Source organism: Macrosteles quadrilineatus, unplaced genomic scaffold (genome assembly GCF_028750875.1).
Source record: "Macrosteles quadrilineatus isolate MER2022 unplaced genomic scaffold, UCM_ALF_1.0 Scaffold_8__2_contigs__length_117827958, whole genome shotgun sequence".
Lineage (NCBI taxonomy): Eukaryota > Metazoa > Arthropoda > Insecta > Hemiptera > Cicadellidae > Macrosteles > Macrosteles quadrilineatus.
Window position 1 is genome coordinate 45,293,125 of NW_026542601.1, and position 19,049 is coordinate 45,312,173.

The 19,049-nt window shown below is 35.9% G+C and overlaps 2 protein-coding genes across 5 annotated transcripts in view; one reads left to right on the forward strand and one right to left on the reverse strand.

The window, feature by feature from the left end:
- Positions 1-2,633: 2,633 nt before the first annotated feature.
- LOC129001813 (2',5'-phosphodiesterase 12-like) lies at positions 2,634-16,868 on the forward strand. The gene is made up of 8 exons (XM_054429260.1): positions 2,634-3,852; positions 4,728-4,867; positions 6,427-6,586; positions 9,649-9,781; positions 10,433-10,588; positions 13,110-13,230; positions 15,256-15,407; positions 16,721-16,868. The coding sequence occupies exons 1-8, from the start codon at positions 2,984-2,986 to the stop codon at positions 16,829-16,831; spliced, it is 1,842 nt and encodes a 613-aa protein (XP_054285235.1). The 5' UTR covers positions 2,634-2,983; the 3' UTR covers positions 16,832-16,868.
- A 640-nt stretch (positions 16,869-17,508) lies between these two features.
- LOC128999411 (centrosomin-like) overlaps positions 17,509-19,049 on the reverse strand; it is a 54,653-nt gene continuing 53,112 nt past the window's right edge. For all 4 annotated transcript variants that reach the window (XM_054425916.1, XM_054425917.1, XM_054425914.1 and 1 more), the window contains 2 exons: positions 18,675-18,807; positions 17,509-18,469 (listed from right to left, as the gene is read on the reverse strand). In XM_054425916.1, coding sequence (XP_054281891.1) covers positions 18,195-18,469; positions 18,675-18,807 — 408 coding nt within the window. In that variant the 3' untranslated portion in view covers positions 17,509-18,194. The remainder of the gene's footprint in view (positions 18,470-18,674; positions 18,808-19,049) is intronic.

Consider the following 19,049-nt stretch of genomic DNA (forward strand, 5'->3'; position numbering starts at 1 on the left):
GACACGACGAAACGAAAGATGAAGATGAAAGATGACGTCATTAATTTACCAGGAAGAAGTACTGCTCAAAGCCTGTAAAACAACACACTATCACAAAACATAATTATTTTCATATAATAAAAATAAAAAACTATTGGGAGGATGAAAATTGGGAGGTGTAAATTCTGGGTTAGGCTCGCGGTTTTTTTAATTACATGGTTCTTATCAACCATGGATAATAATTCGTAAAAGTTTAGTGGGACACTACACTTACAACGCTTACATTTACGCCTGAAAGGAGAGAAGTATCTCTACGTGCTTGGTGTTTATCGGCCCCCAGGAAATCAGCTGGATGAAGCCCTTTTGAAAATTTCCAATGCCTTGGAATTAATACCACCTGATAACAGTCCCATATGCTTCATGGGGGACTTAAATGTTGACAGTCTCAACCCAGCAAAAGACCGTGAAAATGAAGCCCTCAGAAATCTGTTGGCGTGTTTTGACATGCACAGGGTCGACCTACCTGCCACAAGAGTCACATCAACATCTAAGACATCAATCGATGTCGTGTGCCCCAATCTTGATCCTGAGAAGTTAGCTGCAACAGTGGTACATGAGCACATTTCAGATCACGCCGGCCAGTTCTGCATTCTCAGCCTTCCACGAAGAACTAAACGCCTACCGACTTTTACTCGTAGGAACCTGAGTAACCACAACATCAACAATCTTAAAGCTATTCTGAGAGAGACATCGTGGGATGCGGTTTTTCAGATCGAAAATGTAGACAAAGCATTGTCAGTGTTCATGAGCCTGTTTACTTTTGCACTGAATGAAGCATGTCCTCACAAGACTGTACGGCCCCGCCGGTCAGGGCAGAACATGATTCATTATAACCAAGACGTACTTGGACTAAAAGATGATTTTCGAATAGCCCAGGAAAGATATACACTGACTGGAAGAGATTATGACAAGCTTGATGCTGCGCAAAAGAAAAAAGTGTACGACCTAGCGCTGAAAACTATCAGGCGTGAGACCAATGCTCTGGCGATGTCCCAATCCAGCAACCGAATTAAGGGGATTTGGAACATTGTCAATTCCGAGAGAAAGGCTTGTGAGGAGATGAGGGATGTGGTCTGGAAAATAATGAGCGAGGGTGAAACCATAGATAACCCTAAAACCATAGCAGATTGTTTCAACAGATACTTCACCACTGTTGCGGAGGACACATTAAACGCCAACAGTGATGATAGCCTCTCAGAACAATCCCTGTGCTTCAGCCCCTTGACCTAGAACATAACATGACCTTTCTTTATCCAGCCACTAATGAAGAAGTGTAACAGTAACTTCTCTTAAGTCGTCATCCTCGACTGGAGTTGATGGCATATCCTCCAGACTCTTAAAGCCCTGTATTGAAGAACTCTGTCTGCCTCTCACTTTCATAATTAACAAATCCTTATTTCAGTCCACTGTTCCACCCAAGCTGAAAATAGCAAAAGTATACCCCCTTCACAAAAAAGGCTGCAAGGAAGATATAAGCAATTATTATAGACCAATATATCGCTTGTCTCGACAATCTCTAAGGATTTAGAAAAAATTGTCCTGGCACGACTTATGCATCATCTTAAGTCCAACGAAATCCTGCCCAAAGGACAACATGGCTTTATACCTGGAAGATCTACCATAACGGCAATCACCGAGGTCGTCGAGTACATCATTGACAATCTGGAAACCGGAAGGACTGTTAGTGGAGCTTTTCTAGACCTGAGTAAGGCGTTTGATTGCCTCGACCACCAGCTTATCCTCAAGAAACTTGAAGCCTATGGGATTAGAGACTCAGCTAAGGACTGGTTTCAGTCCTACCTGAAAGGAAGGCGCCAGGTCGTTGAAATCAGTTCCACGAAAAATGGCAAAACCTTCTCTTTCAGATCAGAGCTGATGAATGTTGCCAGAGGAGTCCCTCAAGGTTCAGTACTGGGGCCCATAATTTTCGCATTGTTCGCTGCAGATCTTCCTAACTACATGGATGGAGGCACACAGTCATACTGTCATGTTTGCTGACGACTCACTGTTAACCAGCAACTCATCTGCCGAAACTTTGGAGATTGAAAATTTCATTTCAATCAATAGAGCCAAAGATTACTGTTTCAACAATGATCTTGTTTTTAACGAGAGCAAAACACAACAACTTTTCTTTGGAAGGTTAAAGAATGAAGTGTCGTCTCCTCCGGAAATTGAAACAGCTCTGTTCACCAAATACCTTGGTCCTAGACGACAACTTGCGATGGGATCGCACCATCGAAATTCCCTTACAGTGATATCAACAAAACTTGATGGGTTTGGACTACTTTACCTTCAAAGCGTTGAATTGCTGTAAACTTCATTATGAAATGCCACTGGCATGGACACGAGAAAAAAATAAGTGTTTTAATCTATAGGTAATTAACAATATACATTTCATATACATAAACCAATGCTTCAGTTCCCTGCTTCGATTACTGCTTGTCTTCTTCCCTGTCTTCATATAGACTCGACCATATTCCGTTTGCGTCTGCTGTCTGCTCTCTGTCAGTGCCAGTCTTTTTTGTCTAGTCTAACCTATTTATTTATTTTTATTTTCGTTTATGTTGTTTCGTTTGTGCTGCCCCTCTTGTGCTGTTATATCTTGTGTTTATGAAAGAAATACTTAATTTTTACTCCTGACCATTAAATGGAATCATTTTATTTCTAGCTAAGCAACATTCTGATACTTATTTCGTAGTGTTGATAAGGTAATTCAATAAATTATCCGGAAGTAATAAGTCCTACTCATCAACTAAGTTGGAGTAGGTAAATTTTGGGTTAACTTGGCCTAACAACGGTTAATATATGAACTGAACTTTCTAAAGGTTCAGTTTGATTATTGTGAACTTTTAAAGTACCAGTCTGCTGTTTATAAGGAAAAGGCGTAATATATAATTGTCTACAGTTAAAACTGACTTAATGATTTATTTGTTGTTGACCTGATATGCTGTTTAAGCTTATGAAATATAATCATAACATTTTCCTCCAATCTTTTAAAAGGTTGCAAAAGGCAGCTTGCTTCAAATCGGTTTACCACCCCCAAAGGATGAACACTCCCAATCCCAAAGTGGCATATTTTCATTGTTCTGAGGGAGCAGATACGTTTAAAGTCAGCTTTTGGTTCATTAGTGAAGCACCTAATGTTAATAGACAATTTAATTTTGAAAGAAGACTGGTTGAAACAGTAGACTCTTTCTTGTCCAGAGTGTCCACAAATGTACAAAAAGTTGTTGGAAGAAAGCTATCGAAATTAAAAAAGAAAGAAGGGAATGAAGAACCTGAAAAGAAAGTGGTAGTAGAACTGATTGCAAACGATGTTGAAGTATCAAAAGACGTTAACTGTAAGGATATATTTTTTTCCAGTAAATACCCATTTGGAGTTCTAGCTTTGAGGATTATGGGGATAAATTATTCCGTTGCTATTAATTTTCCTTGGATTGACTCAATGATTCTACCCTCGAGTACGATGGCGGGATTTCCTGTTTATCCTGTTTCATTTGAGTCCAAGTTTACTGACAAGTCACTATCATCGTTTGTTTGGAAGAAGTCTGTTAAAAAAAATACAAACTCTACTGTAAATGTCAGTAAGAATAATGAAAATGATCAGTGGATCACTGTTGGAGAGGGATTCATGTATTTACCGGCCAACAGTGATATAGGACATAAATTAAAATTGGAATGCACTCCTAAAAACTCTACTACGGCTGGACCTTGTTTAGAACGAGAGACTTCATCAGCTGTCGAAGCAGGACCAGGTCACTGTCCATTTGAAAATCGTCACTTATTTACTTCTAAAAATACACCGCATGGAAGGTAAGTTAGGTAGCTTAGTAGGCCTATTTTCTCTTTTAAAGTTTTATTTTGTGTAATTAGGGCCAGTGTATTTTTTTAGGCTTATTAATTGTAAAAGGAACTGTTGAAACCATGGTTTTGTCAAAATCTAATAGGCCCACATAGGCCTAGGCTACTTGTTGTTTAAAAGCTTAATTTAAATACCTCAATGAATCAGAATCAGAATAGTTTATTTGCCATTAAATATATATGCAATGGGCAAAGTCACATTCAAAATATCTTAGCCTACTTAAAATTAAAAAAATTAACAGGCCTAGATCTGAACACAGAATGGTAAAATTAAATCGTTGAAAGTCTTTTCCACTAATGGCAATTGGGTCCAGCATTTTTCCAAGATAGGAACAGCAATTGTCAGATTTGATAGTGAGCTTGGGCTAATCATGTTATTATTGGTCAAATTTACCACCCATTGCGAGATTGAAACATAGATGTATGTAATATAAACTATATTTTGATTTGGGCCTAACTGCATTTCAATACTTCAGCATCTTGAAAGTGTGTCTAGCTGGTTTAAAACTGTTTTACATTAAGTTAGGTAGGTCTACACTCTATCCAGGGAGCTTACCTAGATATGTAACTATAGTCCGTTCACAAAATTAAGGCACTTTAAGGGGAAGATTTCCTGGGTTTCCCCACCACTTTTTTCAGCTTCACGTAAATAGACCAGCAGGAATTGCTTCCCATCTAATAGCCTAAACTTTGTAAACAGAGTATAAGTGGTGTCTTCATATCAGTTGGTAATAATTAATATATTTTTTAAGATAACAACTAAAAATTAACTGAATACTGATATTATTTCACAGCACGGTACTTACCATCTCATTGTTTTTCCTCAGTTTCAGAGTTGTGTCTTACAACTTACTTGCCGATACCTACACATCTATGGATACTACCCAAGCTGAGTACTTCCCGTATTGCCCAGCTTATGCTCTCAATATTGATTACAGGAAACAGTTGTTTATGAAGGAATTACTTGGTAAGCTCAATGGGAGTAAAAATTATACTTCTCTTATGGGGTGAAAATGGGGGTTTCTCATTTTTTACCCTTAAAACACAAAATTTATCAATTTTTCTCCAGGCCATTTTAAAGAGCTTAAAAAACAAATAATTTAGTTTATCAAAGTGTTTTTGTACGATTATTGGTTACAGAGAAAATTAAAAAAAAATTGTTCATTTCAAATTCCCATGTTATTCTTATGGGGAATATTGTAAAATGTTGTAGTTGGCTTGATTATGGATATATTTTGATCAAACTTGGCAGATTTATTTATTTTATACTAAGGTATTAATATTTTAATAAAAAACCCACTTTATTCGTTTCCCTGTGGCAGCAAACCTAGCTACTCGTTAAACATAAATGTTAATTTAATAGATTAATCTATATAATTAATTAATACGCTACTTGAAACTTTGTTGGTTGAACTCCTCCTCCATCTCTTAACCGATTTTATCGATTGACGTCTCATTGGAAAGAGCGTGTCATGTAGATTTGCAAACTGGCCTTACATTTTTGAAAAAGTCCCTTGGGCTCTGCCCCAGTGGCTGTTAAAGTTCCCATGTTTTCTTATGGAGATCATAGTTGTTTACATTTTGATCATCTGTATATTTAATTGCTGTTATTTATTTTTCAATTCAATGAAACACACTAAGTACATTTATTTACTATTTGAATTTGTGAAAACATAACCTCCAAGACGGATCGTGATAGGATGATTGTATCTTAAATTTATGTATTTATTGTTGTTTTGTGTCGCTATAATTTGTTTATTTGTTGTTGTTTTTTTCTTTTAAATGTCTCTGACGCGACGACAACGAAACATAGACAAGAGCCGTAATCGTGATAACGACCGCAGCTACAGAACAGTGGTGCGTAATAGGCTTAACTCATCACAGTCAGCACCTGGCTCTGGACAATCTCAACTAATAGGTTACAAATGCGCCTTAACACTACCCCAAAACGACTTGTCGTTCTCAATAGGCCCTCTATCAATGACCTGTGTTGACTGTACAGCGAGGCAGTTTGAGAAGGAGAAAACCGGCCGGAATGCTTTAGGTTTATCAATAACGTAGATAAACATGGTCTGAGTTACACACCGGTAATCTTTGAGTTGACTCTTTTAAACTCATTGTAAATATGACTGTTATTCGTTTTGAAATAACTCCTGTAATATTTTGCAATTGCTCGAATTTGAGCAACATGTAAACTAGTTGAAAATCAATCCAGGCAAATGGAAATTTGCTTATTCGGCAGGTTTGCTGCAGTGGGGGTATTTTTTTATTATCAAAAGTGTCGTAAAATTCAGTGTTGTGTGTTGAACCCCATGCTCCCAATTCTACCTTGGATTCTAAGTATTGTCAGAAATATTTGAAATAAAACTGAACGGGAAATTTAGAATTGTGTAATCCTTTAATTAGTAAATCAAAAATATTAGTTAGGCCTAAATCCTTCACTACACAATTCATTCAATTAAACCTGTTAGGCATAAATATTTAAGGTTCTTTACTTCTATTTGCATTTATTTAGTGTCCTTTCAGGCTACAACGCGGATTTGATTTGCCTCCAAGAAGTAGATACAAGAGTATTTGAGTCCGATCTAACACCAGTGCTCGGACTGCAGGGACTCGCTGGTGTTTTCGCTAGAAAAGCCACAGTCAGTGAAGGTGTTTCGTGTTTCTACTCAACTTCAAAGTTTAAGCAAGTATTTAACACAAATTTGGAAAATTTACCTACCATGTATTGGTTTTTCAAGGTACACTCTACTTGAGTAGAAGGCTTGTCAAGTAGAATCATATTGATAGTAAACGATTTGTGATCAACCAAGATATGATGTGTTTATTTAGGTAGCCTATATTGTTAAACCCACTTTATAAATTTAATAATTTGTAATTTTAGAATATAGGCCTACACATTCTGATAGCCTATTATTATTATACCCGTCTTTAGTATTAGGCCGTGGCGAGTGAAATCTGGCAACGTCGCATCCGAGGCATAGTCCAGCCGGCTCCAGCCATTAGTTTGTACTGTTTGAAGTCCCATACCGGGTTATTAATCTGTTTGTTTTACACAATTGGAGTCAATATGATCATAGACAAAAATAATTAAATATAGACCGTCAGCCCTGCTGCGGTTACCGCCGTGTATTTACGTGGCGCTAAAGCCATAATTACAAGGCGCTCACAGTGGTGTGCACCAGAAGCTATGGTAATCGCAGCACAGCTTTTTTTTTTTTTTTTTTTTTTAACAGAGGGCCAGGCTTACAAGTTACCATGGGATTGCATCGCAGCTAGAACAGCTTATTGTGCACCCTCGTTCACAGGTCCTCACTCTCCGTCAAATCCCAGGTCCTTGGTGAACCGTGAGAGCCTTTTGACTATGGTAACCTGTTCTTCCCTTTCATCTCCCATCAATAGGCCAAGGGATCTCATACGCAGACCTTGTAGGGCTGGACACATATATACCTTCACAGCTTTCACAAGGCCTCTGGCTGGGGCAAGCCGTAGCGAGATTTCCCTGAAGGACTCAGCTCCTGAACTTGCTTGACCAGCCAATCCTTTGTTGCTGCGTTAGCACAGCCTCCACCTTTCTTCCTGGAGGCTTCATTAGAGTCAGCTTTGGGGGTACCACCCTTGCCCTGCTTTTTCCCAGCATCCTAGTTCCTGGAGGAACTGGATTTGCAGGGAGCAGAGTTAGGGTGCTTGGCAGGCCACACCAGCCTCCTCTCACTTCTGGATAGCACCTTTTCGCTTTTGGCTAAAGCATCCGCTATCCTCCATCTTTGCAACTCGCCCCTGGAAAGTCGTTTTTCGTTCCTTTCCGGTTTCTGCGAGCTTGTCGTCATCGTCAGATTTCAGTAGACAGTAGACCTTCCTCCTCCATTTGGGTCAGTTTGTCTACATTGTTCTCACGAATACCGGGTATCTAAGTCCACCTCCCCAGTGACCCGATTAGAGAGGTAAGGGGTGTGTACGACTGGGTTACCCCTGGTTCCCAGAAGGCTCTGTTAAGACACTGAATATTAGGCCCCCAGTGCCACAAGACTCTAAGCACGGATCGCATTACACCTTAGTCTAGGGCCTCCCTCACTTGGTTTTGTAGGTGGACCAACACCCAGTGGCAGAAGGTAGCTCTCCGCAGCTAACAACTGAGAGTTGGGGTTTAGGTTGTGGCCAATCTGCCACAACCTAAAATTTTCTCCCACTCACTAAACCCCCATACCTTCCTGCAGCACAGCTGACGGTCTATATATAAATTCAAATTTATTTTAAAAATTGAAATCTTACTACACGTTGTAGTCTGCTGTAGAACAAAGAATAATTCTTTTTGTCTATGATATGATATTTGATATTTGTAGTGACAGTGTGTTATGCCTCTTAAGTGTATCGTGCCGGGGTGCAATAGTAACCACCCAAAATCATTAAAAACTGAGGTGTATATACAATTATTCCACTTCCCTCTGGAAGGTCCGCGTCGAGATGAGTGGATAAGAGCTATACATTTACACTTGATCAAGTAACGTGTTCTGATTAAGAAAATGCACGTTTCCTACCTGATTAAAACTAAACGTAAAACATATTGGATTAAAAATATAAAACTAAAATAGCAATAGTAATATGGTATGAACAAACAGTTTTTGTACATATTATGTTATTATCAAAATTAAAAATTAATACACTATTGATACTGATAATTTGAAATATTTGTGTAACAATGAATTGTTACACCTGTGATAACCATTAGCCTTTTTTAAGAAAGACCCACTGTCATTCATAATTTAAGTTTGTTAAGTTTGCCTATAGCCTATATTTTGGATTTTTCATGTCTAATTTTATTAATTATATAAGTATTGCATCTTATATCTTTTTACAATAATAATGACGATGTCAATTACAATAATGTATTGTTTAAAGACTGAATAAATGACTATTCAATGACTATTTTAATTGTATTTTTTTTTCATAAACTCATTAGGTTCCAAAATGGATCCGTTTTTATTACAAATGTATTGCCTGTGCATAATATTGAGGGTTGTAATTAAGTGGTGAATAAGCGTTTATATAAACATGAATTAATTAGTATTTCGTAATACCATCTGAAACATTGTAAGTGGCATTTCATGCTAAAAATGAATCTGTTGAACTGCATGGTTCCATTTTCATAGCTTTTAATGTGAATAAGCACAGTTTTGGCAAAATTTTGCACGTTTTACCACTGGCGGCAATACCTGGAGTTGGACCAGGGTGGGAACTAGTCGCGGTGTTGCCACATCAATTGCCGCGGCTTTATACTAGAGACGGCTATGCTATTATTAACAGAATTCACATCAACAATTACATAGAGTCAACATATTAAAGTTAAAATAGTTATTTCATAGGCTCCACAAGTAAATTATTAAGACAAAGAATTAATTACTATTTACTACAGGGTAAGTTTTTAAACTAATGTAACTTTATACTTTTTGATTTTGAATTTGTGATGTTCAAATTTTTTCTCGGTTTCCAACTTTACAGAATTTACAGTTTGGATTATTATTTTTTTTTCTTCTATGAAGCCTACACCTACATACCAGAAGTTGTTTATTGCAAGATGAATGAAAAATGAGTTTAGAATGAACTTTTTATAATCAAGGCTAGCTGATTGTTTATATGCAACGATGCAACACCGAATTCATAATCTTTTTTCTTTACATTTATTTTTTCAACACTGATAAATTATTTTTAGAATTATTATTGTGTTTTAATATTAAATTTCATTTGTAGAATGTTAGAGTCTCAAGAAGTCATACTAAGTGAAGAGCTGTTGAATAAAAACTACTGTTCAAAGATCCTTTCTTACGTAAACAAAAATGCTCAACTCAAAGAAAGAATTGCTGGGTTAGGATCAACAGCACAGGTAATTTTTCACAAGCAATTGAATATTATTTAAAATATCAATTAATGACACTAACTAGATTTCATGATGTTAGCCTCCGAATCACTTTGGTTGGTTGGTCACTTTGGACTCGTTCGATTCCTGGGACTTCGTCGATCGTTAAGGTGGTGGAATTTCCTGCGTTGCCATACGAGTTTTTGCCAGCAGGAAATTTAAGTTAGAACCTACTCAAGAAAACAGGCACCAAAAAGAAAGATATTCTAATATAACACTAAAATAACAAATATTTAATGTTGATCTCTATTGTATAAACTTGTAATAATCCAGTCTTGTCCTGTACTTGAAATGAGCACAGATATGCAAATTGTGTTTTGTTGAATTTTCTACTTCATTAGCACACCCTAGAATTGATTTATTGACTGAAAGGGAGGAATGACTTTGGGTCCATGTACGTCAACTATATCACCCTAGAACTTCCTAAAGATTCCTTTCAGATATCTTCAGATGAAAGATAAATGTTTTTTTATCTGACATAGTTACCACAAAAAATTTATAGATTATGACATTGACCGCCAAAGCCTATGCTAAAACTTTTTCCCTTTTCTAGTCTTCGAATTATTGATAAATCTTAGCTCTCATTTGATGACTCAACATCTACCTTGCTCTGTCCAGGTAGTTATCCTGGAGAGTATAGAACGTCCTGGAGAGCTCCTGGTGGTGGGAAACACGCACCTTTACTTCCATCCTGACTCCGACCACATCAGACTACTACAGGGAGGCATCTTGCTAGCCTTCCTAGAGGATAAAGTCACCTACGCTAGGACCAAGGTGGCTAAATACTTTCACCGAACAGTGACATATCCTGGGTTTTGAAGAATTACTAAATAAACTTTTCGAAAAGGGATATAGTTCAGCTAGCTTACCTGAAAAAATTTTAGTCCGGGGCTAGTAGATACACAATAATCACAAAACATAACAATAAATGCGCTTGTAAAAAAAAAAAAAAAAAAAACGCTTTCCCAAAAAGCGTTAGAGTACTCCATATAACATCTCTTCTAAAAAATGCCATCTGTGTAGACATCGGTAAAACTATTTTAAAACAACTTGTCTAGATTAAGTAATAGTCAATGTTTAAAGGACTGTTAAATTGATTAGTATATAGACAAACCAATTCTAAGACAATATTGATTAGTATTGTATATGGGTCATTGTCAAATTGAGAGAGAATTTAAGTCTTTGTCTTGAAAAAAAGTAATAACAAGTAAAATTTACACTAAAACTATTTTTTTATAAGTTAAATCAACAGATATATGTGATAGAGTATTTATTTTGTTTAGATATTAAGTACAAAATAAATAAAAAAAATATATTAGATATGTTTTATCAGTTTCGTCACTGTCCTCAGACAGGCAATGTTAGGTTTTCAGATTGTTTAAATGAAGAAAAATGTTTTTAAAATAAACGTAATACATATGAATGGGTTAATTTATTTACCCTTATGTTCCTTACCAACACCTAGTTTTAATAAACTACTTGCATTTAATTCAAAATAACTGAAATCGATGTGTCACCTGATGTCAAATTCGTCTGCAAGCAGTTCAACAAATTGCCACCAGAAAGTCAGACGAAAACAAAAAACTCCCATCAACCCCTACTTTGTGTGAGAAACGGCAGAAGTTTGATACTGTGCAAGTTTTAAAATGAATTTTCGCAATATAATACTGTGAATTAGATAAAATCAAGTAAAATTAGGCGAGTACCTTAATTAAGCATCAGTTTCGTTACTTTATTATTTCAGATAATCATCACATTTGTGAATCTAACAAAGCCATAGTTGAAGACACCGATGAAAGTGGACATAACCTCAAAGATTTGTTTGTCATATTCAATTTAGGTTAGAGCGTTGTGGAAGTTAAATGCAAAGAACGTCAGTTTCGCTACGATCAGTTTTGTTACGTGATGAAACTGATTTCCTATTAGTCAGGTTATGTAACGTGACGAAACTGATTAAAACGTAATGAAACTGATAGTTTTGGTTAAATAATAAGTACATTAACGTTAGTACTTGCTTCCAGTAAGTCTGAATTAGTTTAAAATACATCACATAATGTAATATTACAGAAATTATCTAATTTATTGCAGAATTTCCATAAGAAAAATAGCTATTCAGATGACCAACGCGACATTTTAACAGGATTTTTGGAAGAGGGGGGTTTAGACAAGGCCACACTAGGTTTAGACCACGATGTAAGGATAAAGACAAGGGCTGTGCATAGTCAGCTGATGTGACGTCAGCGGGCTTGTCGCTAGGACTTTAAACTACGTAGATGTGAACTAAACCAAGTTTAGTCTGATGAAATTTAATTTTTGGTTCTATCATATGATTGAATGTTTATGTTTATTATTTGTTTACTTACAAATTAAAATAAGCTTAAATTACGGTTATTTTATTTTGATGTTTGTTTTTAGGGTTAGGAGTAAAATCAGTTTCGTCACGTAAAATCAGTTTCATGACGCTATGTCAGTTTCGTCACGCTTGGAAAATGAATTTTAATTTAAGAGTAAAAATTTACTTAATTTCATTTAACAATTATTGTGTTAAAGGAAAGGTTAAACAAATCATTGGTACACAAAGAATTAATAGATGAATTTTTTTAAACCTTTTATTAACAAAATTTGCTGTGATTCTCGGCAATTTCTCCCGGAAACATACAATATTGTTATTAAACTTACCCTAAAATGAAGAAAAAAAATATTTTATGGGTTTATTACAATTATATATCATTAACTAAGCTGTAGTTATAGCCTAATTCATAATTTCATAAAATATGGTTTTTTTGCAAATATTTGAAAAACGTGACAAAACTGACGTTTTTTATGTAGCTTGGCCGAAACAAATTGTTAAAAAATATAACAAATTAAATTTGAGCTCTGCTAACCTCAAGATGTTTTATTCAACCATTTTTACAATGTACTTTTGCCAAATAAACAAAAAAAACTAAATAAAAGATTTTTTTTTACGGACTTGGTTTTTTCTCTTAATTTGACAATGACCCATATATTGTCTGTTTTTGATTAGATATATATACAATCAATTTAGTATCCTCAGTAAATTTCTATGCACAATATAATTTACAGGTAGAGAAAGGTAATATGGAGCAAAGTAAAGATTTTATAATTTTATGTATGCTGGTTATTCAACATTTGAAAAAGTTATTTTTTTTTTTGTAAATTTGTTTCTGTTATCTTAGTAGTGGCATTGATTGGAAATAATTTTAAGCAAGTAAAGATGTAAGGAATAAGTTGTTAAGCATAAGGAACCAATGTTTAACCTAACAAATATTTTTAGCTCCATGGAAAACAAGTTTCACTTGTTTGTTGCGGCGACTTCAACAGTGTTCCATCTTGTGGCATTTATAAACTCATGACAACAAAATCAGTCCCTCCAGACTTCATTGACTGGAAAAGCAGTGAGTGTAGAATAAGCCTTAGAATTAAAGTTAGGAACCATAAAAATATGTTTATAAAGAAATCACATCAAATTATGATATTCTTCAGCCTCTATACACCCATTTAGGATTACAATGAAGCAGTTATTTACACAAATTCTGTATTTATGCGTTAGGGGTCTATTTCGTAAAAAAATAATTTTTTGACCTAGCTCAGGCTGGGTAATTTTACATTCGAGTACTAGGTACGTTTACAATATCACTGGGACCGCAGGAGACGCCTTGATATCACCGTGACTAGGGGACGTTCTTGTTTTAGCCGCAAATCAATTAAAGTACTATAACAGTTAATATTTAAATACCCCCGCCGCAGCAAACCTGCAGACTAAGCGAATTTCCATTTGACTGATTGGATTTACACTGAAATGTCTACTTAAAAATATAACATTTATTCCCGATTTAAATAGAATTAGTTTAACAAGTACTTAGGTTTGCTGCATCAGGGAGGGTAAAACTGTTTTTTTTTTATGTTAATAGTTAGTAAGAAATAAAAACATTTTCCAAATTTGATCAAAATATGTTCATAAACAAGCAAACTACAACAGTTTACTTATTCTCCATAAGAATAACATGGGAATTTTAAATTTATAATTTTTTGGAATTTTCTCCGTAACCATTAGGCGTATAATAACGCTTCAATATACTAAGTTATTTGTTTTTTTAAGCTCTACAAAATGGTTTGGAAATAAATTGCTAAATTTTATGTTTTTTGGTTAAAAAATGGGAAAAACCTATTTTTACCCCATAAAACCCCCCGTAAACACCCGTTCCCATGGTCCGATCATGCTTGATCGCGAACTCGTTCGAATAAACGTAGGTTTACACGTTTGTACCAAATTTCATCAAAATCGGATCATTTTTGCTCGAGTTATCGTGCTGACGGACACATATATATATATCTAATATATAAAATTCTCGTGTCACAGTGTTTGTCTGCAAACTCCTCCGGAACGACTTCACCGATCGTTATGAAATTTGGTGTGTAAATTCTGTAGGTATGCGAATCGGACGTAAACTATTTCCCGTTTCGAAATTCTTAAAAGGGCTCCGCCCCAGTGGCTCTGGAGTTTCCCATGTTAACCTTATGAGAAATGGAATTAATGAATCTTAACAGCTGTTTCAATTAAACAAGTTGGTTCTGTTCTATGATGTTCAATAGCATTAAAGTTACAAGGATTACCAACAGGGTGCAGCACTATTATTTCTTTTACATTTATGACAACAGCTAATTTGCAACCAAAAGGTGAGTGAGCGTAGCGAACGAACTTCAACCTGGAGGCGAGTGAGCGTAGTGAACGAGCTAACCTGAAGGCAAGTGAGCGCAGCGAACGAGCTCCAACCTAAAGGTGAGTGAGCGTAGCGAACGAGCTCCAACCCAAAGGTGAGTGAGCGTAGCGAACGAACTTCAACCTGGAGGCGAGTTAGCGTAGCGAACGAGCTAACCTGAAGGCAAGTGAGCGCAGCGAACGAGCTCCAACCTAAAGGTGAGTGAGCGTAGCGAACGAGCTCCAACCCAAAGGTGAGTGAGCGTAGCGAACGAACTTCAACCAGGACGTGATTGAGCGATGCGAACGAGATCATCTTGAAAATTAAACGTAACGGTACTTTCTTTCCATCGGTCTGTCTTAGGGGAAACCTATAACTTAGGCGATACGAAGTTCGCCGGGTCAGCTAGTATATATATAAATATATATATATATATGAATTTGAACGGATGGTGTTTTTGGCCTCTAGGGACCTTAAAACGAAAAAAAAAATCGGTCCCGCGTCCAGGTCTTACCATGAGTACTACGGTAATAGCTTATTCCCTATATGGGAAATTCGCTAAAAATATAAATTTTCCAAAGCAATCCTGACTGATCCGATTTTGGCCTGATACTTGAAATTCAAAATTTTTAACCCAACTTAAAGTAAAAATGTTCTGACATTCAGACCCTAGTTCCACATCAAACTATGGTATAATGCTGTTGAACTTCTGTTTGCCAGAGCCTGAAGAGGAGGTGCAAGGTCTAAGTTTGTCACAGCCGTTCAACATGCAGAGTGCCTGTGGAACACCCAAGTATACAAACTTCACTGCAGCCTTCGCCGACTGTCTAGACTACATATACTACCAAACAGACAGACTGTCCGTGGAATCTGTAAGTTACTGTTATATTGAGCTGAATTAATATCAAGTAGAAAAGGTATTGTATGTTTAATCCAATAGCAGAAACTATAAAATGTTTCCAGATAATATCTTCTAGTATAACACTTTCTTTTATAAAGATTATGTGTTCTTCACTCACTTTTATTTTTACACTTTCACCATACTAAGGTGTTTTGAGCTATTGTGGAATGTTATTTGGTGACAAAGACATCATCATGACATGATGGTAGTCTCTCTTGACCCTCAACTTATTCAATAGGCTAGGCTCCAACTTACAACCATACATGCTACTTGTGCATTGTTAAAATTCCCTAGTAACTTCCTACAAGTTTTGCTGACTATCATTGCCATAACTACTACTATTTGCTTACTGATGGGGCTGGTCTAGTGGTAGAGCGTGGGACTTTGGTTCCGGATTTAAATCCCGCCAATCTAAGTTATAATGCAACCAATAGGCCTAGCCTAAAGTAATTTGAAAAATGGGCTAGAGCCTTGACTCCTAGGACAGTAAAATAGTAAATTTCATTACTAATAAAAAGTAACGTAAAAAGTAAGTTAGTAGTAAAGTGACTCTTTTTGACCCGAGGTCAGTTTTACAATCGAGGCGAAGCCAAGGTTGGAAAATGAGCGAGGGTTAAAAAAACTCAATTTTTTGTCATATTGCATAATTAATTAACAAACAAAGCTAGGAAACGAAATAATTTATATGTAAAGATAACATCTCAAAGCGACTTCCAGCTTGTTTTCAATTCTGCTAATGAAGCTGTTTAGTAAGTGATACAATCATATTGTCTATTACCATTGTGTTACAGTACATTATACCATCCATATGTCAAGCAATCACCAACAATAGGTTAAGACCTTACCTAATAAATCAATCGATAAATAATTTTGATCAATACGATTGCCACAATCGAAATTTACAATTTTTTACAACAGCTGATTTTTACTCCCAAGAGACTAAAAATGCTACTTTAGACCCACAACACATGAATAAAAAATGCCTGTTTTTGCTGCAGTATGAAAAAAAATATTTGCTAACTTTGAAATATTGAACTATTAGTATGTTGTGTTTGATTGTTGATAAACAGATTTTTGCAATTGGTCATATTTTCACAAACTATATAAATTAAATTTATTACTGTATTTGGTGTTTTCTTACCTTGGGCAAAATGTTTTTACAAGCTCTCAACTATATTTCAAACCTAAAACTCAATCTCGAGTCAACAGAACGTAATGCCCAACAACTTTACTTAAACATTATCAGTTGACATGTTTTCTGATATTGCCCCCTGATGTTTGCAGGTGATCCCGCTACCATCTGATGAGGAGTTGACACAACACACGGCCATTCCCAGTGTCGTGTTTCCTTCTGATCATGTAGCACTGGTAGCAGATCTGAGGTGGAAAGCTTAACATCAATAAATCAACTTTATTATTTTGGTTTTCTCAATTTTGTTGTCATTATTGTTGTCATCCTCGTTTCCTTCATTAGCTATGTTTAGATGTCTAGCTTTTTGAAAAAATAAATTTTTACCCCCTTCATAAATCATGTCATTTGAATTTTTTTTTTATTAGTACAAAACTAATAGTTATTTTTAGAGAGGTAGGGTTTACCAGTTATAATTTTGGAGATAATATAATCTATCGATAAATTGATAATGAAAGCCAGGTCCTTACCTGCTGCTGCGAGCTTTTAATGATTATAGCCCTTTACATCCATACAGTTGTGATGTACACACTTAACATGGATCCCAGAAGCTTTTCACTTCTATAACACCGGAAGAGCTACTGACTTCAGTCTAACAGTCCACCATACAACGCAACTCGCCCAATCCCCCCCCCTCCAAAAAAAACCCTCCTACATTGGGTTCTTCCTTGCTCGTTACAAGTAGATTTCCGGCACAACATACTAGAGTAGAAAATATACGGTCGTCCCATAAACAAGTTTCCTCCGTACCTTGCGTCTCTGAGTTATAAAGTACTATTTAAAGATTGGGAGCAGATTAGGTAGTTCATAATTTTAAAACTCTTAATAAACTCAATACAACTATTTATTTTTTACCAAAATTTATAAAAATACTAGGTACACAACAGTAAGTAAAACATATTTACATTTTAACACTATGTCCATATTTTATAAACTATATACAATATGTAAATAAATATAGGCTAATACTAAATTATTCATATAGGATGCTTGAAAATGTCATTTTCAATTTAAAATTACATATGCACTTACATCTAGGGTTATTTGTTTTAAATTACCACATGAGGCACTAAAATGAGCAATATGGTCTATGGAATTATGGTCATGGCAAAAACAATATAGGCCTACATTTAAACCAAAATACTAAAATAGTCAATTATAGGATACTTGAAAATATCATTTTCAATTTAAAATTACATATATGCACTAAATACATCTAGGGTTATTTGTTTCAAATGACACATGAGGCACAAAAATTAGCAATTTGTTCTTGAAGTAATTATTGTCATGGCAAAAACAATATAGGCCTACATGTAAAACATTTCAATCAAAATTGTAATTGTATAAATTACCTAACTTTGAATAAATCAGCCAAGCATTAAAATAAGGTAGTAACTTGATAGAATTAGTCAAACTAGTAACGCAAACATAAACAAGTTTTAAACATGAGCCTGAAATTGGCACAAATAGATTCAAATACCACTCAATCAAATTGGAAGTTAACCGATTCAATGTTAAAATATTTTCAAAAGTGTTGACGGGATAAGTACCAGTACACGCAACGTTTCATCAGCAACGATCACTCTTCCCATCTTCTTCAAGATTCACCCTCGCCTTTTTCAGAATGCTGTGTGTCTTATGCAGTTGTCGACAAATCGCTCTCTCCACCTTCACCTTGTGTTGGTTGGCAGCACTGAGCTGTGCCTCGTACTGCCGTTTGTGTTGGTTGGCAGCAGTGAGTTGAGCCAAGGTCTCCTCTAGAGCGTGTCGTGTTTTCTGCAGGTTTAGACGAAGTTGCGTGTTCTCTTCCTCCAACTTCATCAGATCCTTTACAGGGGTACCACCTGGGAAAATACCGAGATGAAAAATTGGCAAGAGCGAAATGAATAACGAAGATTATCAAAAGTTTAGGACAAGATATATCACAAACTGTATAGTCTTGACCATAATTTGTTATATTGATCAAATCCAATAAAACTTAATAGGGTAAATATTTACCCCGTGCAAGCTATGGCGTTAAGCGCTGGCATTCTAGGGTTAACGACTTACGTATTGACACAGTGGTAGTCTTGTGGGTCTCCAGACTAGAGAAACGTCCGTGGTCACTCTCTATTCCGAGGTCCGGGGAGGTACTGGGGTGTGAGTGGTGGGAGACTGGGTACCACAGGCCTCGTACTTGACTCTGTAAACATTACATTGTTTAAACACAAGGTAGACTAGTACATCTGAGATTAGTCTCATGAGAAAAGAGCACTTGGATAAGGAATAAGGAACAGGCACACGGCCAAACGAATCTAAGAGGAAGTCCAGGAAGTTTATGGTCATAAAAAATATCATGACACATTTAACTTAAAAATGTAAAATGTAACATCAATATCAATAAAAATTATTGCACTTGCGATTATGATTAATTAAATCCGTTAT

Excerpts from the sequence above, each read along its gene's own strand:
- LOC129001813 (XM_054429260.1), top strand. The coding sequence starts at position 2,984 with ATGCTGTTTAAGCTTATGAAATATAATCATAACATTTTCCTCCAATCT. Across the intron at positions 3,853-4,727 it reads AAAAATACACCGCATGGAAG|TTTCAGAGTTGTGTCTTACA; the intron begins GTAAGTTAGGTA and ends GTTTTTCCTCAG. Across the intron at positions 15,408-16,720 it reads ACAGACTGTCCGTGGAATCT|GTGATCCCGCTACCATCTGA; the intron begins GTAAGTTACTGT and ends TGATGTTTGCAG.